The sequence below is a fragment of the Oryctolagus cuniculus genome, chromosome X, assembly GCF_051225735.1.
Source record: "Oryctolagus cuniculus isolate XC-2025 breed Fujian yellow rabbit chromosome X, ASM5122573v1, whole genome shotgun sequence".
In the NCBI taxonomy this organism is placed as follows: Eukaryota; Metazoa; Chordata; class Mammalia; order Lagomorpha; family Leporidae; genus Oryctolagus; species Oryctolagus cuniculus.
In genome coordinates this window covers 26,992,040-27,008,325 of record NC_142888.1, presented here as the reverse complement: position 1 = coordinate 27,008,325, position 16,286 = coordinate 26,992,040, and the positions used below count along the sequence as shown (strand labels likewise).

At 39.5% G+C, this 16,286-nt stretch overlaps 2 protein-coding genes across 17 annotated transcripts in view; one reads left to right on the top strand and one right to left on the bottom strand.

Annotated features, from left to right (window-relative positions):
- Positions 1-16,286, top strand: part of CASK (calcium/calmodulin dependent serine protein kinase) — a 366,640-nt gene that overhangs the window by 197,589 nt on the left and 152,765 nt on the right. The window lies entirely within an intron of this gene.
- On the bottom strand, positions 1,782-5,717 carry GPR82 (G protein-coupled receptor 82). Its single transcript, XM_070067494.2, has 3 exons — positions 5,578-5,717; positions 2,980-3,046; positions 1,782-2,893 (listed from the first exon to the last, which is right to left on the bottom strand). The coding sequence occupies exon 3, from the start codon at positions 2,809-2,811 to the stop codon at positions 1,801-1,803; it is 1,011 nt and encodes a 336-aa protein (XP_069923595.1). The 5' UTR covers positions 2,812-2,893; positions 2,980-3,046; positions 5,578-5,717; the 3' UTR covers positions 1,782-1,800.

Genomic DNA, 16,286 nt, shown 5'->3' with positions numbered 1-16,286 from the left:
GAATAACTCCTAGTGATTTAGCTCTTCGGAAAGCTGTTCAGAGAATTGCTTCCACAGTTCTAATTCGGGAACAAAACATGCTATGAGATTATTAAAGTTTTGAAAGTACAGGTTGAATGCTCTGAAGTCTGAAACTTTTTGAGCACTGACATGATGTTCAAAAAGTTTCAGGTTTTGGAGCATTTCAGATTTTCTGATTAGGTCACTCAGTAAAAATCTTTTGCAGATATTCCAAAATCCAAAATACTCTGCAATCTGAAATACTTCTGATCGCAAGCATTTTGGGTAAGAATATTCAGCCTATAGCACGTAAACTTCATCTTCTTGTTGAGCATTGAAGGAATTAACTATATGGAGAAAAAAGGTTGACTGTTCAAGCAGGTTACACTTAATGGTTGATTTTTATTCAGCTGTTCTTGTTTGGTTCTGATCTGAGATGAGACTGCAGATATCACAGGAGTAGAAATAGAAAATTGGTTATAGTTCCAGAGTTGCCTATGAGCTCTTTGGGGAGATAGAACACACATTTTGTTGTTTTTATTTTTTTAATTATAATGTATATAATACAGAATATAGTCATCTTCATTTGTCTTACTGACAAGATAACGTAGAAGAAAGAAATAACATTAAGAAATTCTTATTCTTTAAATATTTACTTAGGCATTGGAAAAAATTTTGTAATATAACTATGTACTCAGTTATTTCATCAGTCAATTGGCATACTTTAGAGTTGTGATGATTACAATAATGAATACAGAGCGTATAAGCAGAGTGCCTGGCACACACCAAGTGCTCACTAAGTGATAGCTACTCGAAATATAACATCATCTGACTTAAGAATGGTACCTGTGAGTAAGGTAGAATTTTCTGTTCTACAAATAAAGAAATCAACACTTAAAAAGGTGAAGCAACTTGCCTAAAACTGTCTACCAAGTAAGAGGTGGAGCCAGGATTGAACCCCATGAGCCTGACTCCAAAGACCAATGTCTTAAGTACAACACTATTACATTGCTTTATCACTTGTCCATTCATTTCACAAAAATTAACTGAATATATCTACATGCCTGGTACCATTAACCATTAATAACAACAGTATTTATATTGAACACAGAGGAAAATACACAAAATGTGAAGATGAATGCATAATAACATTAGATTAGCTTTTATTTTGACAATGCCTAATCTAAATATTTAAAAATCTCTATAAGTGATATCTGCTTAATAAATATTAGAATCAGTGACTATTGCTTCTCCCAGTAACATGAACTAGATAATATCAGATAAATAAGGTGTTTATAAAACCTTGGATTTTGACACCGTGTCTTTACTTAGGCATTTAGGACAAGACTTAAGTGAGGATATCTTGTTCATTTTTTTTCTTTTATGTTTGAAGTTTTTTAAAGTTACCAACAAGGCAAACACTAGCCATAGACAGACTCATGTATTCTAACTACTAGAAGGCAGACAAGTCATAAACCATTTGCTTCTTTATCCTACAGTCATGAAAATCTGTGTTCTGATCAGAAGTATCCACAGTTGAAAAAAATAGTCTGTTGGTTTAACTTGCAGTTGGATTCTTTCAATATGCTTGACCTTAAAGTCTGCCATCTCTACTTTCAGTACAAGAACTTTACATTGAGTTTTGTTAATGTATTTATTTGGTTAGTTTTAAACATCAAAACCATTTTCTTGATGCCTGTTGTCAACTAAGCTACGAACTGTTTGTTAATCATAGAGTTTGGTGTCTCTAATAGAGTCACATGAACACTTTTCTGTTTTGTGGTGTTTTCCATTTATAAGTCAACCATATGATTGTATATGTGGTGAATTAGATTTTGTAAAGAGATCATATAGTGTCTTCTTGAATGTTTTATCTAATAAAAGAAATATGATGGGATCTGTGCTGCTTCTGGCTGAAGCAAGACAGGTGAGAATGTTTTTTATTTCTATTAAATAATTCAGTTGCTGACAGTCTTCCCTTTGGTGTAGAACATAAAAAATGGGTTTAAAAATGGTATATGGAAGGAAGCAAACTATTAGTAGAATCTGGATGACCAAAAGATGTCTTTTCACAGAACTGTAAGTCACATCTTTCTCCACAATGGATGTACAGGTCCTAATTTTTCTCAGATGGCTGACAAAAGAGTAGTATGATGTTACCACAACTAAAAATGAAAATCCAATAAATGTGGTTCCAATGAGACTCGCAGTCTGAGAGATCATAGCTCCTAATTCCATTTGCCGATTATAACACAGGCTCTCTTCTCCTTCTGCAGCCTCCACGACTGAGTAGTATATGGTAACTGGAATAATTATGCCCAGTACAAGTCCCCATATGTAAACGCATAGTTTTCTAGCAAAGGTGGGCTGGCGGAATTTTTTCAGTAAATGACCATAAAATATTTTCTCATAGCACGAAGTGGTCTCTTGCACAGAATCCTTTTTCATTAAGGTAGCATAGCGACTTATGGCAATCCAACTTAAAATTAAGAGGCTGACAAACATACTTACATGCATAGACAGAGTTCCCAGAAAATTGACCACTCTGCATTGTGCAGATTGATACTCCCATTGGAAACCTTTCAGGAAATAGATACCCATGAAAGGCATGGCACTGCACACAAGTAAGTTTGCAGTCACAAGATGTGCCAGGTAGATGTGTGTTGAGGTTTTCTTACCTATTTTTGTTAAAAACACCCATTGCGAAAGTGTGTTTCCAAAGAGACCGACAATACAAAGGAAGGCATAAATGATTGGTAAAGCCACAGATGAGATTGTGGATGGCTGAATACATGTTGAATTGTTACTCATTTATGTCAGATCTTCTTGAATTTTGTTACAGGAGCTAGAACAAAATCGCAGGCGTTTATTTAAAGTATAGTTTGCATTTAAGCTGAAAAGTAAAAAAATGCATTGGATGAGAGAAAATTCCAACAAAAAATATATTGGGTGAAAAGGAAAGTATAGATGCCTTCTTACCTTTTCTAGTCACGATTATTCAGTTGAAATTAAAGTAATTACTTATTGAGATGGATAATGCCTTTGTCTGAAAAGCAAAATTTGATGCAAATAGTTAAGTACTTGGAATTTATCATTTTATATTACAAGAATTTGTAGTGATTAGGTTGTAAAACAATGTGTATGTGATGATTGATTTTTTCTGTAGAAATATGATTTTAAGGCCTATGCCAATAATATATGATTTCCCAAGGAAAATGTTACAAAAATATTTTTTGACCACATTAATAGAGAAAACAGTGGTTTTTAATAAGCACATTAATTATACATAAATAATTTCAAGACAGTGTCATTTCATGACTAAGTAAAAACACTTATCTATAATCTACTAATATTAAAAGAATCTTAAAAATTTCTAGGTAAAAGGAAAAAGAATCTCTTTTCATATTTCAGAAGAAAATTCTACATGAACAAAACCCCAGGCAGGGTCCTGAATTGAACAGAAAGAAAGTATAGCAACCAAAGATAGACCCAGAGTCATTACCAAAGCGCATCAGTAATTTCTCACTTAGAATATTTAATGCTAAACTATCATATTTCAATAAAAAGATAACTTTAAAATTGCATGTCAGAACTACAGTCACTGTGCTTGTTGGTTAGAGCGCCCTCATGTGTTCTTATGTGCCATTTGGCAGCTGGATTTTTCAGCAGAATATTTTGTTTCAGAGAATAAAATATTTTAACCTCAGCATAAATGTAGATATGATTTTTTCTTTTTTAAATCTTTATTTCTTCAAAGGGTACATATGAGGTACTTAAGAGGTAATATAAACTTCTTTTCATTCTTATTTTCCTCCTTATTTTTTTATTTCTTTCAACTGAGAATAACAAAGAAAAGTTACCAGATCCTGAGTAAATAACAATTGTGAGCTCTTTTCAGAATGTGCTACATTTCTCTGCATTTCTTCACCACAGCTTTGTGGGTACTACATCTCTACCCTCTTAATCTTTTTTGTAATTCATATTTTCTCCTTTTGGTAAACATAAAAACGTTACCATACACAGCCTCCTGAGCTTCATATATGCCTGCAGCCCCTCATGGATGTTGTACTCCCAGCCCATCTTTGGAGTAAAAGTTCTATGTATTTTCTGCATCTTGGATTATAGAAATGGGTTTTTCTCCAAAAAATGTAGTACTACAATTTTGAAATAGTTTTTTAAGCCAAACAATTTACACCCAAAGTCTTGAAATCTTAAGGGCTGTGCAGTGTCTCTGAGTTCAAATACTGAGACCCTCGATTAATGTCCACCAGTGTCTCTGTCATTTTTCTGCAGTTTTCACTTAGAAAGTAATCCACCTGGGACCAGTGCTGTGGCATAGTGGGTAAAGCCGGCACCTGCAGTGCCAGCATCCCATATAGGTTCTGGTTCGAGTCCCAGCTGCTCCACTTCTGATCCAGCTCGTGCTAATGTGCCTGGGAAAGCGACAGAAGATGGCCTGAGTCCTTGGGTCCTTGCACCCATGTGGGAGACTCAGAAGAAGCTCCTGGCTCCTGGCTTTGATCAGCCCAGCTCTTGCCATTGTGGCCATTTTGGGAATTAACCAGCAGATGGAACACCTCTCTCTCTCTCTCTCTCTCTCTCTCTCTCTCTCTCTTTCTTTCTGTGCCTCTGCCTCTCGGTAACTCTGCCTTTCAAATAAATAAACAAATATTTAAAAAAAATAAAAGTAATCCACCTGCTTCACATCAGAATTCAGTGCAGCCTGCTGAAGTCAGAATCTGGTTGCAGTTGTTATGGACCCAATTATGGATATGCAGAACCTATTCTGTAACTTCACTGATTTACAAATTTGTCGAAGAGAGAGTGAAGTGAGCCAAATGTGTTTCTTAGGAAACATTTATTGTATGTTAAATTTTGACTTTACATAATGAATGTTAAATTTCGATTTTACATAATGAATGGAGCTCCCTTTATGATATTAAAGAAAAACACTAGTCCCTGCCTTGGATAGATAATGCATGATATAGTAAAAACTGCAAAGGTAATGGTGCTTCTGTGTGAATATTGATCACATGTGCTTCTGAACCAAAGGAAGTTAAAACAAAAAAAAACTTTTACAGCGGTTAGCTTTGTCAGACGGATGACAATGAGTCTCTGGGAACCTCAGTATAGCAAATGACAGCAACTTCATCATTTTTGGTTTCCCATACTTGTATCTACTTTGTACTTGTATACTTGTATCTCTCCTTTAAAAATAAACCTTGATTATAGAACCACTAGATAATTTGTTTCTCAAATGTAGAAAATACCATATACTTAAGAAATCAAATAAAAATTACACGTTACAGATACAGAATTGTTTTCCATGAAATGTCTCCAAGTCCACATTCCCCTCAGCAGAATATCTGTCTCAAGTCACCCATGCACACACATGTGTCTCTGCTGATTGGACCAGTGGAAAATGTTCTACCACTCTAACAGTTACTACCAATTATCTACATAATTAATATACTCACTATTTTTGTCGATCAGTTTTAAAAATTTAAATTATAGTCCTATTAAGAGTGTTCACATAGTTAACTTTTAAGTTAAAAATGAATAAACAATCAACCTTACCTGTATGGGTAGTTTATGCCAACTAAGGCTATATTGTTCAAGAGGGTGATGTCAAATTTCAGACTCAAAACAATTCTTGATCTTCACTCTTCCAGTATCATTCATCAGTGTTAGTAGATTCTTGCATGACACCAACCAACTATATTCAGAAAAAAAAGGAAATTAAGCAGGGTATTGAGGAAATTCAATAGAGTTCAAGTAAATGTAGCAACAGTCTCTTCAGCAAGCCCTCATTTCTCTATTTCTGTAAAGGGAGGAAGTTAGTGGACAATATACATATTATACTTCCTTATGATTATTTCATGAACTAGTTACATCTCGGCTTTATTGTTAGTGTGATTGGCCGTAGTTATGTTCAAAAGTTTAATTCCCCACAGCTAGTGATAGAGATATGACACTCTGTGGTAAGCTCATAAGATGTTGGTCCAAACTGTCTGTAAAATCATTGGTGAATGACTTATTCTCAGTCCATCTTTATCAAGACTAGAGGAAAACAACGCTCGAAAGTTTTCTCATAGCAGCTTTCTTACTGAACATCACAGAACTGGAATAGAATTTCATGATCACCTATGGGTTGAGACCCTTTATTTTAAAGTTGAAGAAACTGAGACCCAGAGAAGTTCACAATAAGCACAGAATGAACTTTAATTCACTCTACTTCTCATTTTCCTTTCCTGCCACTGTTCAGATTCATAGTAGTGCATTGTTTGAAGCACTTCATAATGAATTTAGGGAATCCTGGGAAGAGCCAAATAAGCTTCCTGACTAAATGAAAAGTTATATTGACATAAAGAATTATGAAACCAATTTTATGTCTAGGATTCTCTAGTTAGTCTGTAAACTAACTAAAGGAAAGTTAAGTGTGTACACCGGGAGAACCAGATTTACATGAAGCACTACCCTTCGTTGCATACCTAAACCAACGGGAGTCTGAAAAAGAGAATCAAAATCAAGTTTCATCCAGCCTGAGCACTTTAATTATCAGGAAATCGTTGTCTGAAATTAATAGAAGTACTTCGCCATTTCTCACAATCCCCAGTGTGTACTTTATTTCGTGTTAGTTGCATAAATTCTCTCTGATGCTTGCTGATGTTTCTAAAACAAAAGTGAAACTTCCCAAAGTGTCTGTCTCTTGTTCTGCTATTCATTTTGGGATGCTTGATATCATTTAGTTAAGGACAGTGATTCATCCAGGGTTACATGGCCATCGATTACAGAGTAATTTGGCTTCTAGAATGCCCATCAAATTTACTTTGACAACTTGGCATGTTCCAGGAGGGAATTACTTAGAACAAACAAATAAAAAGCAAACACACAGTTTGAAGAATTTAGAGAACGAAAATGAGATGCGGCTTATTTTAGACAGTTTGTCATTACTACAGTTAAAATCTCTGAGAGAAGCTACTTCTGAAGGGAAGTTTATTTCAGCTCATTTTTGGAGGGTCACAATCCAATACTGGGCCATCCCATTGATCTGGCATCTGATGAGGGCAGCAGAGGATGGAGTGCCTGTGAAAGGAGGGTCACCCTGCAGACAGGAGAAACAGAGAGACAGGGAAGGTCTCTTCTGATCAAGCCACCAGGATTCCATCACGGGGATTCCACCCTAACAGCCTAATCCAGTCTAATCACCTTCCAGTGCCCAACCTTCAGACACCATAAATTGATTAAGTTCCATCCTTAATCCATTAACGTAAGACTCTGGATTAAGCCTTTATCACATGGACTTCTGGAAGACACTCGAAATGTTATCCAAACCATACCACTATATAAGTGATTGAAAGGTAGTTTCCGTATTACCTGCTTCAGACGTGGTGACAGGCTTCCCTCAGAGAAAGTAATTCAGGAGAGCAATGCCATAGCTGTAGTGTGTCTTTTTGATCTAGCCTCTGAAGTCACCAGTGTCACTCCTACAGTTGTATTGCTCACCCAGAGCCAATTCCGCTTCAGTGTGGGAGGGATAGATATCAGGAGATGATGACCACAAGAGCCATCCTGGAAACTGGCTACTACAGATAAGAATCACTGAAGCAAAGCAAGAGTCACATGAACCACTTACAAACCACTTTCAGGTCACTGATTATTTATTTATTGGAAAAGAATGCCTAGAGAGATGTTTAAGTTTCGCCAATTTGTATAATGAGTTTTAGTGCTCTATAATTTTTTTAAAACAGTACAGTTCATTCAACAAATATTTATTGGCATTTCTACTATGTTTTGAGTGGCATTTGTAGATCACAGTAGTAGTGTGTTAGCCACAAGCTCAATTAGGGTCTCCAGAAATTCAAGAGAGAGGCCAGAGCTAACCCAACAGTTAGATTAATATGTCATGTATGGTGCAGACTTCAGCTGCTTCGTGAATTGGAAAAAGGAGGAAGCAGTGAATCAAAGTGATTCTGAAAGATTCAGTGACTGTCCCTGGGAAGATGGAGAACACGTTGTGAGCAACAGTTCTGTGCCAGATATTAGATGCCTAGAGAGAGATGGTGGGAGTCCAGTTTTACATGGGAGGAAACTAAGGCTCTGAGAAGTTAACCAGCATGCCAATAGTGATAGCACTAGTAAATGCCCTTGAAAGCAACCTCACACTCTGCCTTAGAAAGCAACAATTATTGGTTTTCCTTGCAAGTCAATACAGGGTACCTCATGGTAAGTAAAACTAGGGGCAAGGTTTGAGTACTTTTGACTTCATTCAGGCAGTTTCCCTTTCCAGACTTTGAGATGGTGGAAATTATGAAAACTCTGGATTTCTTTCATCTGATGGTTAGCAGCTTATTTCAGCAGTAGTGCTATAAATTCTTTGTGATTTACAGATTTAGATTATTCCGGCAGTATCAATATGAATACCTTATGATTTAAATGATTTTGATTTACCTAGTTGAAATATAAAGAAAGTTTAGTACATTGTTCTAAGAGATATTCTTAAATTTGGTAGAAAAGAATAAATGACAGGGAATACTAGATTACTTGGCAGGCAGAAATGTCAAGAATCATAAGGCACTTGTAGATTTGCTGAAGGACCAGCTTCCCACAGAGCAAGTAATTCCAACGAACAAGTCCACGGCTACAGTGCCCGTTTTGATCTAGACTCCAAAGTCAACACTGTCACTTCTGGAGTATTCTGTTAGTCACCCAACCCCCTTTGGACTCTTCTCATTCAGGTCACCAGCAGTTTTCTTTGGTTCTCTCATCTTTCCCATCACTCTCCTCTTCAAAGTTCTTCTGTTTTTTGTCCAAATCCAAATGTTTTTGTCTAGCAGTTCTAATTATTTTCTGTCTCATCTGCCAAACACTCATCCCCTAAGTATTTTCTTCTGACTCCTTGAGGCGTTAGACTAGTTTCTCACAGTTAAAGTCCCATCTTGTACTAAGTTTTCTGCTTTTGTGTGGGTAGCAAGTGTGTTTTTTAATCTGGCCCCAGAATTCATTTGGAAGAGTTCAAGGGGCAGGGATGTGGTCATTGATTTTGACAATCCATGATGGGCTATATATAGCGAGGGTGCATGAGAGCTTTCCCAGCTCACATGGTTAGAATTAGGGTCCCTCGTAAGTTTCTTTCAGAGCCAGAACTCAGAAAACATGAGACAGCTTAGTCATACCTGAACCTATGTGCTTCAACTAGAAGGTTATTTTAGGCTATCCAAGCTAGTATCCAAACTGACTGCAGTTGGTCCTTTAAGAACTCTCTGACCAATCAGAAGCCCAGAGCATTGGGAGGCTGGTGTGCAGGAAGAGCAGACATGCCTGCTGTAGTCCACATTAAAACATCGCATTCAAAAGTGGGCGGATGGTAAGCCTTACCCAGTTCAATGCACACCCACGCCATAGTTTACCTTTAGAGGGAGTGTGGCACAGCCCTGTCTGTCACTCAGCGCTGTGGTTAAGGGCTCGCTGCGCCCCCTGTTCTCTTCAGGATGTGGTGTGTGGCCACAGCCCTGTTTCCAGTTGCACTGCTTGTGGCCCTCACCACCTGCTACAAGCAGCCCTAACCATGAACGTCCCACTCTTAATTAGGCTGTGAAGAAGAACCTCTGCTTGCTCCTAAGACCTGTTTCTCAGCTAGCAATGGAAGTATTTCTCCCAAAAATTAATGTAAAAACCACGGAGAATGCAGTGCAAAGTTTGGAAATTTGTAATAACACAGACAAGTTATTAGCCTTTTAAGAAAGATCTAATGACACAACCTAAAGGGACCCAATAAGCCAAGCTTTACTGGCTTTCAGCTCTTGTCTTTTCATCTAGACTGGAATGCACTGGTGTAGACAGTGCTTTGAGGAATGCACAGCCTAGAAACGCTGTTGCAGCCTCAACAGTAGTCTTAAAATTGGAATGGCCTCAGAGGTGGCAGATGGAGAGCAGACCAGAAATGAGCAGGTTTAGGGGAGGGAGACACTTCAGGGTTGGATTAGACAAAGCAAAAATCCCTCAGAGGACTGTCAGATTTTGAATCAGTCAGCCTTGGCTCATGTCATGCTTCAGAACCAACCATTGTTTTCCATGCATTCTTTGAAAAGCCAAAAGTAAATAAAGAGTTCTGAACATGAAGCCTTTGATGTGGTTCATTATATTGCCACAGGTCACACACACACACACACACACACACACACATCCTGAGAAACAGCAATTTGGATTGCAGTGAGATTTAGGGAATTAAAAAGACATCATATTTCAGCTCAGAATTCTCACTACTTCACTGTGTCATTCTAGGGCTGAAGTTTCCTGGCCATTTTATTAACAACCACTTCTTTTGAATTTCTAGAACAAATTTTCTCAAAGTCAAGTCCCCTGTACCATGTTACTTCCTGTAATATTCAAGTGGAAAAGAGAGAAATGTCAAGGATAAGATGAGGGAGAATTGGGTATCTGAGGTCTCCCCTGTATCTTTTAGTGTCTGTATCCATTTTCTCTCATTAAGAGCTCCAAGTATCGAAGTCATAAGTTTTCCTGAAAACCACTTTTGGAAAATTAACAATAGTAAATGATAGCCACTGAGCTGTATATGTAATTTCAAGATATCTTTGAGATAGATACTGTTATCATTTTGTAGTTAATGAATTTAGGTCTATAGAGGATAAACCATAACATAATGGTAGTACAACTGATGTATTATTAACTCCTGTCAACTCTTTATTGTACTGATTTCCATTTTTAATCTATAAGTAATCTGAAGATCACATTTTGATACTCTTTAAATATATTGTTTCCATTTCACCCACTGGATTTTAGCATTTGTTGATTCTTGCCTGAGTCATCTGTTTCATTAGTCTTTGCATCTTGGTCATTTTTTATGGATGGAGATGTATTAGGCTTGAAGTAGTCAGTTTTTAATGTTTTTTTATTTTATTTTAAAAGCAGACTTACAGAAAGGGAGGGAGAGACAGAGAAAGAATCTTCCTTCCATTGGCTCATTCCCCAAATGTCCACAAGGGCCAGGTCTGGGCCAGGCCAAAGCCAGGAGCCAGGAATTTCATCCAGGTCTCCCACATGGGTTCAGGGGCCCATGCACATGGCCATCTTCTCCTGCTTTATTTATTTATTTGAAAGAGTTACACAGAGAGAAGAGAGAGAGAGAGGTCTTCTCTCCACTGGTTCACTCCTCAATTGGCCACAATGGCCAAAACTGTGTCGATCCGAAGGCAGGAGCCTCCTCCGGGTCTCCCATGTGGGTGCAGGGGCCCAAGGAATTGGGCCATCCTCTACTGCTTTCCCAGGCCATAGCAGAGAGCTGGAACGGAAGTGGAGTGGCGGGGACTCGAATAGGCGCCCATATGGGATGCCGGCACTTCAGGCCAGCGCATTAACCCACTGCACCACAGCGCCAGCCCCATCTGCTCCTGCTTTCCCAGGCGCATTAGCAGCGAGCTAGATCAGAAGTGGAACAGCTGGGAATCGAATTGGTTCCCATATGGGATGCCAGGGTTGCAAGCTGTAACTAGCCTCTGAAGTAGTCATTTTAAGGCATCACTATAAACAAGTCTTGTTGTTTTAAAGTTTCTAATATTTTCAACTTGTGTCTTCTCTTTCCTCCACTGAAAATCAGCCTCAAATGTGAGGTTTTGATAAACATACAAATGAAGTATTGAAGCAAGGGGGCAGATATTTAGCCTAGCTTTTAAGATGCAGGTTTATGATGTGTGCCTCCCATATCGCAGTGCCTGGATTCAGTCCCCAGACTTGGCTGCTGACTCCACCTTCCTGCTAATGTGGATCCTTGCAGGCACAAGGTGATGGTTCAAGTGACTGGGTTCCTGCCAGCCACCTGGGAGACCTGAATTGAGTTCTCAGCTCCTGCTGTGGACTTTTAGGGGATATGCTCTCAGGTGGGAGTGAGTGCACATGCCCCCCCACACACACACACACCCGATCATAAATTAATTTTTTTAAATGTTGAAGCCATGAAATAATAAGCCCTCTGGAGTTTCATATCTCCAGAAATATCTGGGAGGGTGGGATGAAAATTGGAAAGAACAAACCTGTGTTAAAATGTAACGCAGGAAAAAAATCTGCTAAGAGGCTCATTTCTTTAGTGGTGCTTTGGCCAGCAGAGGGCAATATAGGACCAGCCCTTGTTAAACCTCCTGCTGTCAGAAGCTAAAGCGTCAGCTGCCCATACTGCACGATTGTCCAGCTGGAGAGCCATAGAAGTGTTCCGGTAGGTTATTTTTAAGCTCTAATAAAATGATAAAATTTTGGTAGCTTAAAACCACTTTTTTATTTAAAAGGAATTTATTACTATATTAGAGTCTCAGAGTCACAGCAAATACAGAATTACTGACAGAATGCTCAATTCTCACATCATTATATTACTACAAAGAACAGTGTAGTTCCTAGATAACAATTCTAAGAGTATAATGATACTTCCCATCCTCCCTCCCTCCCTCCCTCCCTGTTCTGTCTTTCCTTCCCTAATTTTTGAGATGATGTGTTTTTAAGTTACAATATAGTCAAAGGCTTAATACTCCACTAAATAGTTCAATACGTAAAAAAAGCAAAAACACCATAGTTCAGGCAGATTAAAGGCAAGGACTGTAAACACCAAACAATTGAAAATATGTCCATTTCACTCATATGGTAAATTTTAAAATAATCACAGATCATCAAAATTATAATAATATATCTCCTCTAACCACTGTGAAAACCACTTTAAATGTGATAGACTAAAAGTGATTATATAGACCATGGAAGATGGCCTTTTCATTTATTTATTTATTTGTTTGAAAGGCAGAGTCAGAGGTGAGGGGGAGACAAAGAGACATCTTCCATCTACTGGCTCACTCCCAAATGCCCACAACAGTCATGGCTGGGCCAGACTGAAGCCCAAGTACTGGAGTCATCACCTGTTGCTTCCCAGGCACATTAGCAGAGAGCTGGATCAGATGCAGAACAGCCAGGACTCAAACTGGCACTAAGGGATGCAGATATCCCAAGTGCTGGCTTAACCTGCCATGCCACAGGACTGCCCACATACAGTTTTTTTCATAATACACATTTTCCATGAACTTTTTTTTAAAGATGTATTTATTTATTTGAAAGTCAGAGTTACACAGAGATAGAAGAAGAGGCAGAGAGAGAGAGAGAGAGAGAGAGAGAGAAGTCTTCTATCCGTTGGTTCATTCCCCAACTGGCCGCAATGGCCAGAGCTGTGCCGATCCAAAGCCAGGAGCCAGGAGCTTCTTCCTAGTCTCCCATGTGGGTGCAGGGGCCCAAGGACTTGGGCCATCTGCTTTTCCAGGCCATAGCGTAGAGCTGGATTGGAAGTGGAGCAGCTGGGTCTCAAACTGGCGCCCATATGGGATGGTGACACTGCAGGCAACGGCTTTACCCACTATGCCACAGCGATGGCCCCTTCCATTAACTTTTTAAGTCCCCTCTTCTGTATTTTGGGGGAATGCTATCTCTCCGTTCAACATCAGAGCATAACTAGCACCACACAAGTGCCACAGGGAAGGGTGACAGAGGGTTCTCTCCTCCTTGTGCCTGGGCTACCTCTGTTATCACTATTACTTTGTGATAAAGAACACAGTTTAATTCCTTGCCCCTCCAGTTAAATCTTTAGAAAAAATTCTTTTAACTGAAAGGCAGGCAGGGAGGGAGAGAGATAGAGGGAGAGTGAGTGAGAGAGTGAGTTCTGATCTTCCAGTCCACTCCCCAAATGCTCATAATAGCTAGGGCTGGGCCAGGCAGAAGTTAAGAGCCAGGAACTCCATCTGGGTCTCCCACATTGGTAGCAAGGTCCCAAGTGCTTGGACTGTCTTTCACTGCCTTTCCAGATGCATTAGCAGGGGAACTGGATCAGAAGTGGAGTAGCCAGTGCTGAGATATGGGATGCAGATATCAGTTACTTAATCCACTATGCCACGACACCAGTCCCAAATTTGAGGCCTTAAGATGAAAACTCATGCAGCTCAATTCACAATATCTAAGATATGGAATCGACCCAGATGTCTGTCAACCAAAGACTGGATGAAGAAATTATGGTATATGTACACCATGGAGTACTACACAGTGGTTAAAAAAAATGAAATCCTGTTGTCTGCAACAAAATGGATGCAACTGAAAGACATCATACTTATTGAAACAAGGCATTCCCAAAAATGCAAATGCCATATGTTCTCCCTGATCTGTGGTAACTAATAGAGCATCTGAAACGTAATCTATAGAAGTGAAATTGGCACTTTGAGATGTGATGACTTTGAACAGCCCTTGTCTTGACTGTTGAGGAACAGTTTTTTTTCATACTATTTGTTTAACTCTTTACTTAGTATAGGGTTAATCTTATGAGTATAAAGTTAATTGAAAGTAGATCTTAGTAAAAACTAAGATGAAAATAGAAGGAGGAAGAAGGATGGGAGGGAGGGTGGGGTGGGAAGATTCATTATGTTCTTAAATTTGTAAGTATGAAATGCATGAATTTTGTACACCTTAAATAAAAGGTTTCTAGGGGGCAAAAAATGTTAAAAAAAAAAAAAAAAGATGAAAACTCAGTGCCAGTCATCTGCCTTTAATAGGATGTATCCTTTGAGGATTGTTTCATTTTGTGTTTTTTTTCCCACTAGTAATTACCACAAGCATTACCTTTGCAGAATATTTACAACTACAGTTATCTTAGTGGTAAAAAGAAAGTCTGACATTTTATTATGTGAAAGTTTTTATTATCCTATCCTTTGGTTTTTCTTTAACTTCTTTTTAAATCACAGCAATTGACAGACATAGTTTTGAAAGTCAAATTGTCGCTCCCCCTCTTCATGGAGGAGCAACACTAAGCCCTGCCTAGGCTTCATATCCGAGTCACGGCACCATTATGTCGCTCCCCCTCTTCGCGGAGGAACGACACAGGACCCTGTGCTGTTCTTTCGTCTGCTCGGCCCTCCCCGGGTTTGCTGCTGGTTCTTCCCGGGTTGGCTACCGACCCTTCCACCTCCGTGGAAGGGCGGTTCCCCCTAGCCACTTTCCCCACTTCCGTGGGGGAGCGGCACACCGCCGGCCGGCTCTCTCGGGGGCTGCACAGGTGTTCCTTCAGATAGATGTTCCCCTTAGATGTTCCTGGCGCATGGTGTCTCTCTCCTCCTTTATAGTCCTCTTCCACCAATCCCAACTCTGCTACCCACACGCCGAGTACGCTGCTCTCCTCCAATCAGGAGCAGGTCCTGCAGCTTGTCAAGTTGGTAAGAGGCAGCTGGGTAGAAACTGTTTTTACTCCTCTCCCAGCGCCATATTGTGGGAGAGCAGATGCATAGAATAAGTCCTAATTCGAGTAACATAGTCTAGTCCGAGTTGCTCCCAGTTGCTCCCCACACAAATAATACCAAAAGGCTTATAATGGGTACGTGTTCTGTCTACTAATGAATGTAACTTAAATTATATTTCACCTTCTGAAGAAATCCCCTTTATCCTCCACTTCCCTCCCTTCCTCCTGGAAACCTCTAACAACTACCCCTTTGCAGAGCTGGTCGCCTCCTTACCCAGCTCTCTCCGTCGGGCAGAGCATGTGTTTTCGTCTCCAAGATACTTTGGTTCATTAGTCAATCTTCACCCCACTTCTCCCACCACATAATAATTTGGAACTCCATCCAGGTCTCCTATGTTGGTGGCAAGGTCCCAAGTGCTTGGACTGTCTTTCACTGCCTTCCCAAGTGCATTAGCAGGGAAACCGGATCGCAAGTGGATCAGCCAGTGCTGAGATATGGGTTGCTGGTATCACAGTTACTTAATCCGCTATGCCATGACACCAGCCCCAGATTTGGGGCCTTAAGATGAAAACTCAGTGCCAGTCACACTTCTTTCAAGTAAAATAGTTGATGGCATTGTCTTTTGGTTTTTGTCTATATTGATTTACTGGAGAGACAGAGATAGCTCCCATCTACTAGTTCACTCCACAAATGCCCCCAATGACTGGGGCTGGGCCAGACTAAAGCTAGGAGCCAGGAGCTCAATCCAGGTCTCCTATGTGGGTGACCCAACTAATGGAACTGTCACCTACTGCCTCCCAGGGTGTGTATTAGCAGGAAACTGGAATTGGGAACGGAGACAAGATCTGAACCCGGCTACTCTAATTTGGGATTTGGGCATCTTAACCACTAAGCTAAACCCTGCCCCAGCATTCTCTTTCTTGTTATTGAAGGAATTACTATATCCATTGTCACCTTTTTAGAAATTAATGCTACCCAGACTCTGCATCTATATTATATATGCATCATTTATCTACTGCT